At 45.3% G+C, this 17158-nt stretch overlaps 1 protein-coding gene across 6 annotated transcripts in view; it reads left to right on the forward strand.

The window, feature by feature from the left end:
* Nucleotides 1-17158, forward strand: part of tp63 (tumor protein p63) — a 444822-nt gene that overhangs the window by 374182 nt on the left and 53482 nt on the right. For 4 of the 6 annotated variants that reach the window (XM_063045240.1, XM_063045241.1, XM_063045242.1 and 1 more), the window contains 2 exons: nt 687-772; nt 6230-6354. In XM_063045240.1, coding sequence (XP_062901310.1) covers nt 687-772; nt 6230-6354 — 211 coding nt within the window. Of the gene's footprint in view, nt 1-686; nt 773-6229; nt 6355-12242; nt 13160-17158 lie in introns of those variants that run through there. The other 2 variants (XM_063045244.1, XM_063045245.1) reach the window with 1 other exon arrangement.

Here is a 17158-nt window from a genome sequence, read left to right on the forward strand (position 1 = left end):
AACTTCCACCTTAAGTATACCCATGGACTTGGCCTCCACTGCAGTCTGTGGCAGAGCATTCCACAGATTCACCACTCTCTGGCTAAAAAAAAAAATCCTCCTTAACTCTGTTCTGAAAGTTTACCCCTCAGTTTTGGTGCTGTGCCCTCTAATTCTGGATACCCCTACCGTAGGAAACATCCTCTCCACATCCACAACATTCGGTTGGTTTCAATGAGATCCCCCCCCACATTCCTCTAAATTCCAGTGAGTACGGGTCCAAAGCTGCCAAGCAAAATATGATAACCTCTTCATTGCTGGAATCATCCTTTTAAACCTCCTCTGGATTCTCTCCAGTGACAACACATCCCTTCTGAGATAGGGGGCCCAAAACTCTTCACAATACTCCCAACACGAGGAAATCTGCAGATGCTGGAAATTCAAGCACACACACCGAAGTTGCTGGTGACCACAGCAGACCAGGCAGCATCTCTAGGAAGAGGTACAGTCGACGTTTCAGGCCAAGACCCTTCTAGGGATGCTGCCTGGCCTCCTGTGTTCACCAGCAACTTTGATGTATGTTGCAACAACTCTCCAAATGCAGCCTGACTAGTTCTTCCATCATTTTGTTTGTCACTGAAGCTGTTGTTCATGTGCTGACACTCGTACATTCAAGCAGTTAATTGAGCTTCTGCTTTCCCTTGCAGTCCGTCATGTGAACCAGGGAATCCAGGTGGCCGCCATCAGTAGTAAGAAACGGCGGCCAGGCGATGAGGAGCTCTTCTATTTACCAGTATGTTTCCACTGTTCCAGTTTAACTCCTGTTCTGTGTGCATTTCCACTGAAATTCTGCTAGCTCACGGGGAATTCTGAAGCAGTGTTAGGTTTCTGCTGACAGTTTCTATTTCCCATCTTGCTTGTCGTGCAGAATCAGATTCAGGTTTAATATCTCTGGATTTATATTGTGAAATTTGTTTGTTCTGCAGCACCAGGACATTGCAATACATAATAATAAAAAAAACTCTAGATTACAATAAGAAATATAGATCAAAAATCTAATTGAATAAGTAGAACAAAAAAAAGTGAAATAAATTATTAAATTATGTTCATTGTCCATTGGGAAATCTGATGTCAGAGGGGAAGAAGCTGTTCCTGAAACATTGAGTGTGGGTCTTCAGGCTCCTGTACCTCCTCTCTGATGGTAGCAGTGAGAAGAGGGCATGTCCTGGGTGATGGGGGTCCTTAATGGTGGATGCTGCCTTTTTGAGGCATCACCTTTTTGAAGATGCCCTCAATACTGGGGTCGCTGGTGCCCATGATGAAACTGGCAGAGTTTACAACTTCCTGTAGCTTTTTCCGATCCTGTGCAGTGGCCCCTCCAAGATGGTGATGCAACCAGTTAGAGTGCTCTCATGGTACATGTTTCAGCTTTGCTGGGTCCGGCACCAAGCTTTGTGGTGTCAGTGTATGTCATCGTGTTACAGTTTTGTTGGTCAGATGGTTGTCATAGTGTCGTATAACCCTGACGCAGGCCCTTCAGACCACATCCATGAAGGCTGCTTTGTACACTCACCATTTTACACCCATTATTTTCCAAAATTCCTCTGTACAAAACATGTTGCATAAAGTTTCCCATAATGTACGGTCAGACATTTATCTAAGTTTAATGTTCAAAGTTAGAGTAAATTTATTATCGAAGTACATATATGTCACCATATACAACCTTCAGATTCACTTCCTCGCAGGCATTCATGGTAAATACAATGAAACCCAATAGAATCAATGGAAAATCCACTCAATCAAGGTGGACAAACAATCAGAGTGCAACAGATAACAAACCGTGCAAATGCAATAAAAAACATAACAATAAATACACAAAACCATAAGAAATAGGAACAGAATTAGGCCATTTGGCCCATCAAGTCTGCTCCACCATGTCATCCTGGCTGACCCATTTTTCCTCTCAGCCCTAATCTCCTCCCTTCTCTCTGTATCCCTTCATGCCCTGACCAGTCAAGACTCTATCAAGCTCTGTCTTAAATATACATAAAGACTTGGCCTCCGCAGCTGCCTGTGGCAATGAATTCCACAGATTCATCACTCTTTGGCTCAAGAAATTCATCCTCATCTCTGTTCTAAAAGGATGCCCCTCTATTCTGAGGTAGTGTCCTCTGGTTTTAGTCTCTCCCAACATAGGAAACATCATCTCCACATCCACTCTATCAAGACCTTTCACCATTTGATAGGTTTCAATGAGATTAGCCCTCATTCTTCTGAATTCTAGCGAATACAGGCCCAGAGCCATCAAACGCTCTTCATATGACAGGTCATTTAGTCCTGGAATCATTTTCGTGAACCTCTGATCCTCTCCGGTTTCAGAACATCCTTTCTGAGATAAGGGGTCCAAACCTGCTCATAATACTCCAAGTGAGGCCTCACTAGTGCTTTATAAAGTCTCAACATGACATTCTTGCTTTTATATTCTAGTCCTCTTGAAATGAATGCTAACATCACATTTGTCTTCCTTGCCACAGACTCACCCTGCAAGTTAACCTTTAGGAAGCCCTGCACAAGGACTCCCAAGTCCCTTTGCACCTCCGATTTCTGAATTTTCTCTCCATTTAGAAAATAGTTAACCCTTTCATTTTTTTTGTACCAAAGTACATGACCATACGCTTCCTGACACTGTATTGCATCTGCCACTTCTTTGCCCATTCTCCTAATTCTAGCCCTTCTGTAGCCTCTCTATTTCTCAAAACTACCTTCCCCTTCACCTATCTCTGTATAGTCTGCAAACTTTGCAACAAAGTCATCAAATCCAGCATCCAAATCATTGACATATAACGTAAAAAAAATTGGTCCCAATACAGACCCCTGTGGATCACCACTAGTCACTGGCAGCCAGCCAGAAAAAGCTCCCTGTATTCCCACTCCTTGCCTCCTGCCAATCAGCCGCTGCTTTATCCATGCTAGAATCTTTTCTGTAATACCATGGGCTCGTATCTTGTTAGGCAGCCTCATGTGTGGCACCTTATCAAAGGCCTTCTGAAAATCCAAGTACACAACATCAACCAATTCTTCCTTTCTCTATCCTGCTTGTTTTTTCTTCAAAGAATTGTAACGGTTTTGTCAAGGAAGATGAATGCAGGGCAGTTAAGTGTGGCATCTTAAAGGGTCAATATCAGGAGAGGCGGAATTCAAACCAGGCTGAAGGGCAAAGGGGAGGGAACCTCTTTAGCGAATGTACAGCCACTTGAAAATAATGCTGACGATCTCAGGGCAAGGCTGCTGAAGCAGAGGCGGATGAGACAGATCTCAATTGTCTGTTGCATTGAGACTTGGTTAACAGAGAACAGGCCGGATGCAGCTATCCGGCCAGAAGGTTTTATGATTTTCAGAATGGATCGAACCTCAAATTCTAGTAAGGAAAGAGGTGGCAGTGTGTGCTTTTTAGTCAGTTCATGCTGGTACAGGAACGTTGGGGTTGCTTCTTGTTCCCCTGACTTAGAAGAACTAAAGATTAAATGTAGGCTGTTCTTCTTGTCTCGAGAGTTCTCATCCATGATCCCGACTGCAATTTGCAGCAGCCGATTATAGGCAAGTCTTGCAAAACTGCACAATGCTGTCTGTAAACAGGAAACAGCCCATCCTGATGCATTTCAAATTATAGTCAATTTATAGTGACTTTAACCAGGCCTGTTTGAAGAAAGCCCTGCCCAATTATCACCAACATGTAACCTGTTGCACCAGAGGTCCCAACACACTAGACTACTGCTGTGCTACAATAAAGAATGCCTATTGTTCCTTCCTGAGACGTCATTTTAGCAAGTCGGATCATTTGGCTGTACTGCTGCTACCTGCATACAGACAGAGCCTAAAGAGCGAGGCTCTAGAGATCAACACAACCAAGGGGTGGTCGCAGGAGTCTGAGGAATGGTGACAGGATTGCCCTGAGTCAGTGGACTGGGCTGTGTTCAACAACTCACCTGAGGACCCGAGACTACACCAGGGTCGTTACAGACTTTATTAAAACTACTGTGGATGAGGGTATCCCCACAAAATCATCCAGGGTTTTCCCCAGTCGGAAGCCCTGGATGAACAATGAAATCCAGAACCTGCTAAGAGCCACATCAGAAGCATTCAAGTTTGGAGATCAAAAAACCTACAAGGTTTATCTTGTTTTAGCACTAGTTTTATCTAGTTTTCTAGTTTTAGGACTTATGTGAAGATCTGATCACATTTTAGGTCATATTTATGCAGAAATACAGAAAATTCTACAGGGTTCACAAATTTTCTGGCACCACTGTACCCTGCTCATGGACTGTCTGTCCCACTCCCATCAGGGAGGATGCTACGTAACATCCACGCCAGGACCAGCAGACTCAAAAACAGTTACTTTCCACAAGCAGTAAGTCTGATCAACACCTCCACCCACTAACCCACCACTCCACACCCCCAACCACCATGACTTTATCATTTCCTGTCAGTCACCTTATGTACAGACACTCCTGTGCCTAGCATCACTTTATGGACATACAATCAATATATGTATATAAGCTATCTTCTGTATTTATATGTATTGTGTTTTTATTATCATTTTGTTCTTTATCTTATTGTGGTTTTTCTTTGTGTTACATTGGATCTGGAATAACAGTTATTTTATTCTCCTTTACATTTGTGTACTGGAAATGGCACTAAATAATCCTGAACTTGCAAAGTCTCTGCTTTTCTGCTCCAGTATCTTCACCAAACCCTGATCAACCTGGCTGAGAATATAAAACATCGAATGGTACGGGACCTTCGGCACGCGATGTTGTGCTGACCATTTAAAGTACTCTAAGATCAATCTAGCCCTAAGACATAGCAGCAGAATCAGGCCAGTCTGCTGTCCCATTCCACAATGGCTGATTTATTATCTCTCTCAACCTTATTCTCCTGCTTTCCCCCCAATATCTTTGATGCTCTGACTAATGAAGAATCTATCAACCTCCACTTTAAATATACCCAATGATGGCCTCACTATGACAATGAATTTCACAGATTCACCACCCTCTGATTCAAGAAATTCCTCCTCATCTCTCCCTTCTCTCTCTATCATCCATGTGACTAGCTAAGATTCTTTGTGTATCTGCCTCTAGCACATCCATGACAGCATGTTCCACACACCTACCACTCTCTATGTAAAAAACTTACCTCTGACATCCCCCTTATATTTTCCTCCATTCGCCATAAAATTATGTCCTCTCGTATTAGCCATTTCCATCGGGGAAAAAGACTCTCACTGTCCAGTCCATCTATGCCTCTTATCATTTTAGATGTCTCTATCAAGTCATCTCACATCCTCCTTCCCTCCAAAGAGAAAAGCCTTATCTTCATAAGACATGCTCTCTAATCTAGGTAGCATTCTGGTGAAAGTCCTCTACACCCTCTCTAAAGGTAGAAGGTTGAGGGGGGACTTGATAGAGGCATTTAAAATTATGAGAGGGATAGATAGAGTTGATGTGGATAGGCTTTTTCCATTGAGAGTGGGTGAGATTCAAACAAGAGGACATGAGTTGAGAGTTAAAGGGCAAAAGTTTTAGAGGTAACATGAGGGGGAACATCTTTACTCAGAGAGTGGTGGCTGTGTGGAACGAGCTTCCAGCAGAAGTGGTTGAGGCAGGTTTGATGTTGTCATTTAAAGTTAAACTGGACAGATATATGGACAGGAAGGGAATGGAGGGTTATGGGCTGAGTGCAGGTCGGTGGGAGTAAGAGTTCAGCACGGACTAGGAGGGCTGAGATGGCCTGCTTCCCTGCTGTAATTGTTATATGGTTATATGGTTAAAGCTTCCACATCTTCCCTATAATGAGGCAACCAGAAATGAACACAATATTCCAAGTGTGGTCTGACCAGGCTTTCATAGAGCTTCAATATTACCTTATGGCTCTTGAGCTCATTTTCCCAAGTAACCATAAAGTTTCTTAACTACTCTAACAACTTGTTGGCAATTTTAAGGGATCTATGCATGTGGACTCCAAGATCCCTCTGTTTCTCCACACTACCAAGAATCCTGCCGTTAACCCTGTATTCCATCTTCAAATTCGACCTCCCAAAGTGAATCACTTCACACTTTTCTGGGTTAGCAGTTTCCGCCCTGGGGAAAAAGTCTCTGACTATCCTCTTGATCCATCTGACTCGGCTCACGTGTGCTACCAGTTTATTCTATGGCATCTGCACCCTCTAAGTCTGGCAATTTTTCATTTCCAGATCAGGGGACGGGAGACATATGAAGTGTTGCTGAAGATTAAGGAGTCACTGGAGCTGATGCAGCTGTTACCGCAGCACACCATTGAAAGCTACAGACAACAGCAGCAGCATCTACTGCAGAAACAGTGAGTAATGTGACCAGCGCAACCTTAATGCTGTATGGGGAGATCCCCTGGAGGCAGGCTGGGCTAGTTATGCTGCAAACACAATCCAACCATCATCTGGGGTGCCAAGGTTAGTGCAACACTGTTACAGCTCAGGGCACCTAAGTTCAGAGTTCAATTTCAGCATCTTCTGTAAGCAAGTTTGTACATCCTCCCTGTAACCACATGGGTTTCCTCTGGGTGTTCTGGTTTCTTCATACACATACCGGTTGGTAGGTGAGGGTTAATCAGTGTGTGGCTGGGTGGTACAACTCGAAGGACCAGAAGGGCCTGTCTGCACGGTGTCTCTAAATTAAATAAATACAGTATATCACAATTAACAGGAAGGGTGGATTAGGAGGCTGCACCTGACTCAAAGCTTCATAGAGTTGTGGCGTAGTGAAGAAGGTTACCAGGGGTGCAAAGGGATTTGGGAGTCGTGTGTAGGATTTCCTAAATGTTAATTTTCAGGTTGAGTTGGTGGTGAGGAAGGCAAATTAAATTTTAGCATTCCTTTCAAGAATATAAAAGCAGAGTTGTTGTTCTGAGGTTTTGTAAGGCATTGGTTACACTGTACTTGTGAGCAGTTTTGGGCCCCTTGTCAAAGAAAGGATATACTGTCATTGGAGAGAGTCCAGAGGGGGTTCACCGGAATGATTACGGGAATGAAAAGGTTAATATATGGGGAGGATTTGATGACTGGAGTTTAATTAGAAGAATGAGAGAGGGATCTGTTTGAAACCTATTGAATATTGGAAGGCCTAGGAAGAGTGGATGTGGAGAGAATGTCTCCTATAATGGGGCAGTCTAGGGCCAGAGGGCACAGCCTCAGAATAGAGGAACTTCCATTTTGAACAGAGATGAGGAGAAATTTCATTAGCCAGAAGGTGGTGAATCGCTGGAATTCCTTGCCACAGGCAGCTGTGGAGGCCAAGTCATTGGGTATATTTAAAGCTGAGGTAGATAGGTTCTTGATTAGACAGGACGCAAAGGTAGGTGAATGGAGTTGAGAGATATAATAAATCAGCCATGATTGGCAGAGTAGTCTCGATGAGCCAAATGGTCTAATTATGCTCCTAAGTTTTATCGTCTTGAGGGATGCACAAATCCTACCCAGGGTCCACTATTCATCAAGCTTCTTGCCTCGTCCCTCTGGTGTTATCACGACTTGTGTGTCAAGTTGCCTTCATTCACTGGAGCTTTGTGGGAGTTACTGTTCATGTGGTTGAAGGCGGCAATTCTGAAAAAAGTGATCTACCTTTAGAGTTACGTAATTTGTGTGTGTTTGTGTGTGTGTGTGAGAGAGAGAGTGTGTGTGTGTGTGTTTGTGTGTGTGAGAGAGTGTGTGTGTGTGTTTGTGTGTGTGTGAGAGAGTGTGTGTGTGTGTGTGTTTGTGTGTGTGAGAGTGTGTGTTTGTGTGTGTGTGAGAGAGTGTGTGTGTGTGTTTGTGTGTGTGTGAGAGAGTGTGTGTGTGTGTGTTTGTGTGTGTGAGAGTGTGTGTTTGTGTGTGTGTGAGAGAGTGTGTGTGTGTGTGTTTGTGTGTGTGAGAGTGTGTGTTTGTGTGTGTGTGAGAGAGTGTGTGTGTGTGTTTGTGTGTGTGTGAGAGAGTTTGTGTGTGTGTGTGTGTGTTTGTGTGTGAGAGTGTGTGTGTGTGTTTGTGTGTGTGTGAGAGAGTGTGTGTTTGTTTGTGTGTGAGAGAGTGTGTGTGTGTGTTTGTGTGTGTGTGAGAGAGTTTGTGTGTGTGTGTTTGTGTGTGTGTGAGAGAGTGTGTGTGTGTGTGTGTTTGTGTGTGTGAGAGTGTGTGTTTGTGTGTGTGTGAGAGAGTGTGTGTGTGTGTGTGTGTGAGAGAGAGAGAGTGTGTGTGTGTGTGTTTGTGTGTGTGAGAGTGTGTGTTTGTGTGTGTGTGAGAGAGTGTGTGTGTGTGTTTGTGTGTGTGTGAGAGAGTGTGTGTGTGTGTGTGTTTGTGTGTGAGAGAGAGTGTGTGTTTGTGTCTGTGTGTGTGTATATACACTTGTAAAATGATGAAGTGTTACAGTGTACTGATGTGGGGTGTCTATCTCCCACATATTGTCTGATTTCCTGCATGGCTGCTGGCTGTTTCTTTTGTTCTTCGTCACCTTTCCTTTGATCTCACTCACCCCGCGTTTCCATGACTGCATTCCCTGCACACAGCTTCTTCCCCTCCACCATCAGATTTCTGAACGGACAATGTCTCAACACTACCTCACTATTTTGGGTTCTCTTGTTTGTGTTACCTTATTTAATTTATTTTAAACAAATCAAGTTCAAGTTTATTGTCATTTGACTGTACATATATAGAACCAAATGAAACAACATTTCTCCACAAAACACATATCATACACACCACATAAAACAAAATATGACCATAAATAAGTTAATAAAATATAATTCAAAATGCACATAGTGCACAGTACTGGTAAACAGTGACCAGTCACTGTGCTAGTGACAGGGTAGTCATTAATCTCGCAGCCTGAGGGAAGAGGCTGTGTGTGTGCCTATATATAGTTGTAATTTATAGTCTTTATTGTTATGCCTTGCACCATACTGTTGCCACTAAACAACAAATCTGACATCATACATCAGTGATATTAAACAGGATTCTGAAATACTGCCTCACCGTGTGGTTGGTAAGGGTCTTTGGGTAGGCATTCAGCCATAATACTCTATTTCAGCATCAAGCGATTGCTCTTTAATGATCAACCAGCAGCCTCACATCCTGGAACTGGACTTGAAACCACAACTGCGCAAACTGGACAGAGATAGTTGGAAACAAGTCTACTTCCCGTTGCCTCAGTTGTGTGGACCAGGCCCTCGTGACCAGGTCGACTGTTGTAGCTGCGCAGAAGAGGAGACTCCAGAGGGGATAAGGGACAGTACAGAGGGCTCTGTGTGCACACTGGAATCAGTACTGTGTTGGCGACTGGCTCCTCCTGTTGGTGCTGCCCTCCAGTGTTCGCTCACTCAGTCAAAAACAGGACAACAGTCCGTGCACCATCAGTCTGCAGACCATGCCACTCGGATCGGGCTAGGATTTTTTTATGTGAGACTATATGTTTTTCTGCTGTCATAACTATATGTGCTACGTGCTGTTACTGTGTGCTGTTGGTAGTGTGGTTTACACGTTGGCCCCAGAGGAACACTGTTTCGTTTGGCTGTGTTCATGAATGACATAGAAACATAGAAACATAGAAAATAGGTGCAGGAGTAGGCCATTCGGCCCTTCGAGCCTGCACCGCCATTTATTATGATCATGGCTGATCATCCAACTCAGAACCCCGCCCCAGCCTTCCCTCCATACCCCCTGACCCCCGTAGCCACAAGGGCCATATCTAACTCCCTCTTAAATATAGCCAATGAACTGGCCTCAACTGTTTCCTGTGGCAGAGAATTCCACAGATTCACCACTCTCTGTGTGAAGAAGTTAAACAATTAAACTTGAAGTCAAACATAAAACTGTGGCTGTCGGCACAAGTGCTGCAGGGTCAAGACAAGTTCTGAAATAGTGGCCACGTCCTCACTCGATCTTCACCCTCACACCACTTCACCTTCATTTCCGGATTGGTTTCTTTCTGAAGAAGCAGCCTGACTCCAAGTGCAAATGTGTGGGTTTGGAGAGCAGGTTCACTGGCTCAGCTCAGGAGGGACGGGGTCTGGAGAGCAGGTTCACTGGCTCAGCTCAGGAGGGACGGGGTCTGGAGAACAGGTCCGCTGGCTCAGCTCAGGAGGGACGGGGTCTGGAGAACAAGTCCGCTGGCTCAGCTCAGGAGGGACGGGGTCTGGAGAACAGGTCCGCTGGCTCAGCTCAGGAGGGACGGGGTCTGGAGAACAGGTCCGCTGGCTCAGCTCAGGAGGGACGGGGTCTGGAGAGCAGGTCCGCTGGCTCAGCTCAGGAGGGACGGGGTCTGGAGAGCAGGTCCGCTGGCTCAGCTCAGGAGGGACGGGGTCTGGAGAACAGGTCCGCTGGCTCAGCTCAGGAGGGACGGGGTCTGGAGAACAGGTCCGCTGGCTCAGCTCAGGAGGGACGGGGTCTGGAGAGCAGGTCCGCTGGCTCAGCTCAGGAGGGACGGGGTCTGGAGAGCAGGTCCGCTGGCTCAGCTCAGGAGGGACGGGGTCTGGAGAGCAGGTCCGCTGGCTCAGCTCAGGAGGGACGGGGTCTGGAGAGCAGGTCCACTGGCTCAGCTCAGGAGGAACGGGGTCTGGAGAACAGGTCCGCTGGCTCACTTATTCAGACTTGAAGACACCACAAGGCACCTAGTGACATCGCACAAACTTCCCTCACTCAGTGACCTTTAGTAGTGCACTGTAAGCCATTCCCTTCGACGTAGAACATAGAATAGTACAGTACAGGAGCAGACACTTCGGCCCACAATGTTGTGCTGAACCATTTGAAATTAGTATTCAAATGGCCAACTGAAATAATCTCTTCTGCCCCTACACAATGTCTTTATCCTTCCATTTTCCTCATATTCATTTTCCTATCGAATCGTCCCAATGTATCTGCCTCTACCACCACCCCAGGCACCCACCACTCTCTGTGTAACACGCCCCCTCACATCTCCTTTGAAATCACCCCTTCTCACCTTAACTACATGCCCTCTGGTATTAGATATTTCAACCCTGGGAGAAAGATACTGTCTGTCTACTGTATCTTTGCCTCTCAAAATCTTATAAACCTCTATCAGATCTCCCGTTAGCCTCCGCCGTTCCAGAGAAAACAACCCAAATTTGTCCAACCCGTCGCTATAGCACATGCCCTCTAATCCAGGCAAGTTCTCTTCTGCACCCTCTCCAACGTCTTGACATACTTCCTAGCAACACACACAAAATGCTGGCGGAACTCAGCAGGCCGGACAGCATCTGTGGAAAAGAGTACAGTCATCCTTCCTATAATGGGACAATCAGAACTGTATGCGATACACCAGATATGGCCGAACTAGAGTTTTATAACATTGCAACATAACTTTCTGACTTTTGAATTCGATTCCTTGACTAATAATGCTAAGTGTGTCAAATGCCTTCTTAACCACCCTGTGCAGCCACTTACAGGGAGTTATGAACTTGGATCCCAGGATCCCTCTGCTCATCAACACTGTTAACGGTCTTGCCTTTAACAAGTCTATTGTCTCTTTTGAACACTTCACATTCGTCCAGGTTAAATTCCATCTGCTCCACAAACTATCCTTTCTTCATCAATGTCGTTGTGGTGTTTGCAGTTCCCAGGTGTAAGATGGGTTAAGCTGAGAGCTCGTGCACGTTCTCAGAAATATCACAGTGCACTACAGCATGAACGTCCCATCAGTAATAGATTAGTGTCCTGCGACCAGGCTTAGAAAGTTCTGTGGACAGTGGACAATGAAACCAAGGGAATATGCAGAGAATGGCACCTGTTGGATGGGAGGATTCTGAAATTTTAATCCTTCTGATGTCTCCCTGTCATGGAACATAGAACGGTACAGAACAGCAGCCGGCCCTTGTGCTGAACCAATTAAATTAGTAATCAAATAGCCAACTAAACTAATCTCTTCAGCCCACACAATATCCATATCCTTCCATTTTCCTCACATTCCTGTGTCTATCTAAACGTCTCTTAAATATCCCCAATGTATCCGCCTCTCCCACCATCCCAGGCAGCACAGTTGTTTAGTAACTCTGCTGTTTGCTGAGGTGCTTGACAGTTGATCCCAGGTTCCAGCCAGTCGGAATCAGTTCACAATTCCAAATGGAACAGTTGTGGTGAGGAGGTGGGAGGGGTGGGTAAGTCTGGGGTGAGGTCGAGTCTATCAATCCTTATCCTTCTCTCTCTCTCTCTCTCTCTCTCTCTGTCTTTCTCTCTCGTTCCCTCTCTCCAGTCTTCTCAAGGCCTGCTTTCAAAATGAACATTTGGACTCAAGCAATGGCAAAAGGCTATTGGTGAAGGAGAAAACGTCCGATTGTGTGCAGAGTGAAAATGCCTTGCACAACTTGTCAAAAGAGGAGTGGAGTGAAGAGACCATAACTCAAGCCTTCCACTATCTGTAACAGAAGCAATTGTCCAAGAACTAAGTTGGAATTATTGTAAGCAGTTTGGTCCAGAAGAGGTTCACAAAAATGATTCCAAGAATGAAAAAGTTTATGAGCAAACGTTTAAGAGCTCTGGGCCTGTACTCACTGGAGTTTAGAAGAATGAAAGGGCGGGGGAGCTCAATATTGAAAGGCTTAACTAGAGTGGATGTGGGGAGGATGTTTCCTATAGTGGGGGAGTCTAGGACCAGAGAGCACAGCCTCAGAATTGAGGATGTCCATTTAGGGCAGAGATGAGGAGGAATTTCTTTAACCGGAAGTTGGTGAATCTGTGGAATTCATTGTCACTGCCACTGTGGAGGCCAAGTCATTGGGTATATCTAAAGCGGAGGTTAACAGGTTCTTAATTAGTCAGGGTGACAAAGGTTATGGGAGAAGGTAGGCGAATGGGGTCGAGAGGTATAATCAGCTTCTGTAGAAAAATTTGCCAAGAACAATGATGGTCATGGAAAGACAGTGATCACCCGTGTCATACAGCACGGCACATAATGAATGAATGAATCTGTCAGCCATGATGGAATGGCAGAGTAAACTTGATAGGCCAAATGGCTTAATTCAGTTCCTATATCTTCTGCAGGACACCTGAACCAAGTGTGTCCTCACAGGTTACTGATTAGATGCTCCCTTCTCTTCCCCAGCTTACTTCAAGTGAAGTACCTGTGGGCCAAGTTCAGACAGCTTCAGAACGCAAAGCCAGAACGATCTTCACGGCCTCACCCAAATCCTTAACTGCTTAGAAACCGCACATCCTTTGTGGTTGTGATTTTGAGTACTGTACTCACTTTTGGGCAGATGGGGCTCGTCAGCCGTGGTTGGCAGCTCACATAGGAGAAGGAAATCTCTGATCTGAAAGCTCCACTCCTGTACCCATTCGGAGTAAACCCCGAGGAAAATGCCAGAACTGGAGTCCCTGAGGCAGCCCCGCACTGAGTTCAATGCTGACTGACAACATCTGGAGTTGGAGTCACTGCAGCAGACACTGACTGGGAATTCCTGTGGTGGAATTGGGGTGGAATTGTATCAATCTCTGGCTGCATGGAGAGGGAAAGCCTGCTACGTGGGCAACAGTTTGCTCTCTATATCGTCCTGCCCAGGCTTGGATATCACGTAGACAGATGGCGTGAAACATCCATGGTTGACCCCAACCAACGAAGGGCCTCTCTCTCTGATTTTCTTTATCACCTGAGCAAATGTGGCGAGGAAATGTTTTCTGGTGCAGGCTGAGTGTGTGGATGGTGGGGTTAGCAGTGGCATGGTGCAGGGTGGGGTGACAGACCATGACGTATTGAATTCATGGAGCTTGGCAGCTTGCGGCCTTCGCCTTGCTAATCCAGAACCACAATCATCTAGCATTTTGTTGCAAATTCAATCACTAAGAGTCACACACTCACTGGACCAGAAGTTAGTTCCTCATCAGACTGCGAAAAGCAGATGTTGAGTGTTTACATTGATAACAAGTATTGACTGAAGATTAGCAGAGAATAGTGAGAGACTGGGAATACATCAGTACTGGGGAACTTGGAGTGGAAAAAATGTCTCTTCTAAAATTCCACATAGGAGCAGATTTAAGTCATTTGGCCTGTTGAGTTTGCTGCACAATTCTATCATGGCAGACATCTTTCCTCTCAACCCCATTCTCCTGTCTTCTCCCTGTAACCTTTGACACCCTGAATAGTTAGCAACCTATCGATCTCCGCCTTAAATGTATTCACTGTCTTGGCTTCCACAGCCGTCTGTGGCAATGAATTCCACAGATTCACCATCCCCTGGATAAAGAAATTCCTCATCATCGCCGTTCTAAATGGACATCCCAGTATTCTGTGGCGTTGCCCCTTGGTCCTGGACTCCCCCACGAAAGGAAACATTCTCTCCACATCAACTCTTTCAGTGTTTGATAGGTTTCAATTAGATCCTCATACATTAACCCTTTCGTTCCTGGAATCATTCTCGTGAACTTCCTCTGGACCCTCTCCAATGCCAGCACATCTTCTCTGAGATAAGGGACCCATAACAGCTCACAATACTCCAATACTCCGTGTGGCCTGACCAATGACTCATGTACCGTGTGGCTTCTTAAGAAACAAAGGTAGTTGCAGCCCTTTAGGTCTCAGACCTTTCACTTATCAGAAAGCAAAGAGTGATTCTGGCAACCTCTGATCATATTTTAGCTCCTTGTTACAACTATTCTGCAAGTTCTACCCATCCACGTCTCTCCACATTGCAGGATAATGCAAGACCTGCTCATTTAGAACATAGCACCACACAGCACAGGAACAGGCCTTTCAGCGCACAGCATTGTGTCCAACCAAAAGAATTAGTAATCAAATAGCCAACTAAACTAATCCCTTCTGCCTAAACAACGTTTACATCCCTCCAACTTCCTCACATTAATCTGCCTTTTGAATATCTCTTAAAAGTCTGTAATGTACCTTCCTCTACCACCACCCCGGGCATCCACCTCCCTCTGTGTAAAAAAACTTGCGCCTCGCATATACATTAAATATATGCCCTCTGGTATTAGATTTTTCAACCCTGGGAAGAAGATATTATCTGTCTACTCTATCCATGCCTCTCATCATCTTATAAGCCTCTGTCAGATCTCCCCCCAGCCTCCAGCACACCATAGAAAACAACCCAAGTTTGTCTAACCTCTTGAACAGCACATGCCCTCTAATCCAGGCAGCATCCTGGTAAACCTCTTCTGCACCCTCTCCAAAGTCTCGACATCCTATAGTGGGGCAACCAGAACTGTATGCAGTACTCCAGATGTGAGCTAACTAGAGTTTTATAAAGCTGCAACATAACTTGTTGATTGGGAGCTTAATGTCCAAGAATACACATTGTATTGAAAGGACAGGCAGGAAGGCAGAGGGGGTGGTGTTGCTCTGTTGGTAAGAAATGAAATCAAATCATCAGAAAGAGGTGCCATCGGGTTGAAAGGTGTTGAATCATTCTGGATAGAGCTAAGGAACTGCAAGGGTAAAAAGGCCCTGATGGAAGTTATACACAGACCCCCCCAAACAGTAGTAAGGATGTGGTCTACAAATTACAATGGGAGATAGAAAATGTATGCCAAAAGGGCAATGTTACAATAGCCATGGGCGATCTCAAGTGCAGGTGGATTGGGGGAATGCGGTTTGTGCTGGGTTTCAGGAGTGGGAGTTTCTGGAGTGGCTCGTGGTTGGGCCTACTGGGGGATTGGCTGTTCTGGGTTGGGTATGGTGCGATGAGCTGTAAGTGGTTGGGGATCTTGGGGTGGACCCTTCAGGACAGGTGATTGTGGTGTGGTCAGGTTTGCCCCGGGGTTTGGGGTGGGGTGAGGGGCTGGGGTCAGATGTGAGGTAGGGTTAGGGGGCTGGTTCTGCAGTGGCATGGGAGAGGAATTGGCCGGAAATGCTTGGAAAAGAACACTTGCAGGGATGATGACTGAACAGCAGTGAGTGGAACATCCCGGAGGACATATACAAGATATAAAGAGGAAGAGGTATTCTAAAGCAAAGATGACACAACCGTGGCCAACAAGAGAAGTCAAAGCCAATATAAAAGCCAAAGAAAGGGCATATAATAGAGCAAAAATTAGTGGGAAGTTAGAGGATTGGGAAGCTTTTAAAAACCAACAGAAGGCAACTAAAACAGTCATTAAGAAGGTAAAGATGGAAAACAAAAGTAAACTAGCCAGTAATATTAAAGAAGATACCAAAAGTTTCTTAAGATATATGAAGCGTAAAAGAGATGAAAATGGATATCGGACCTCGAGAAATGATGTTGGGGAGATAGTAATGGGGGATAAGGAAATGGTGAATGAACTGAATAAGTATTTTGCGCGAGTCTTCACTGTGGAAGACACTCGCAGTATGGTGGAAGTTCCAGGTGTCACGGAGCATGAAGTATGTGAATTTATCATAACTAGAGAGAAGGTTCTTGGAAAACTAAAAGGTCTGAAGATAGATAAGTCACCTGGACCAGATGGTGTACACCCCAGGGCTCTGAAAGTGATTAGTCAGGATTTCAAAGGTTACAGGGGGAAGGCAGGAGAATGGCGTTGAGGGGGGTAATAAATCAGCCATGATGGAATGGCAGAGCAGACTCAATGGGCCGAATGGCCTAATTCTGCTCCTATGTCTTCTGGTCTTCATGAGCTGAGGCACTAGATACAAGTGCTGTGTTGTCCCATTACAACAGTATAAGACTTTAGTTATGTTGCGCTTGGAGTATTGTGTGTAGTTGTGCTTGTACTTTCTTTCTGTGTCCTCACAGGTTCCCTTGTCTGCTCGGATTTTCTCCCTCATTCCTAATGTGTGGAGTTTGGTGGGTGAATTAGCCACTGTAAATGGTCCTCAGAGAGGGGATTAACATAATGAATGTGAGTGGATGGGCAATGGTCCGTCTGGACTGTGGTTACCTGGCAGTCTTTGTTCCATCACAATTTGACCTAAGTGCCAACAGCCTGCCTTGTGGCAGTAATTCTAATTTTATTGCAGAGATGTTTTTGATTTCTGGTGCTTTTTGGAGTGATGATCCCAGTATATCAGTTCATGTCTTATGTAGAACAATAGGATGGCACTTGGCTGTTGAGTTCTCACACTCCAATGCTCAGTGCTATCATGCCCAAAATCACTGTGCCCCAGGCGCCACAGTAGATTAGCAGTTGGTACAGCACTGTTACAGCTTGAGCTGTCGCAGCTCAGAGTTCAATACCAGCATA

Source organism: Mobula hypostoma, chromosome 4, assembly GCF_963921235.1.
Source record: "Mobula hypostoma chromosome 4, sMobHyp1.1, whole genome shotgun sequence".
Lineage (NCBI taxonomy): Eukaryota > Metazoa > Chordata > Chondrichthyes > Myliobatiformes > Myliobatidae > Mobula > Mobula hypostoma.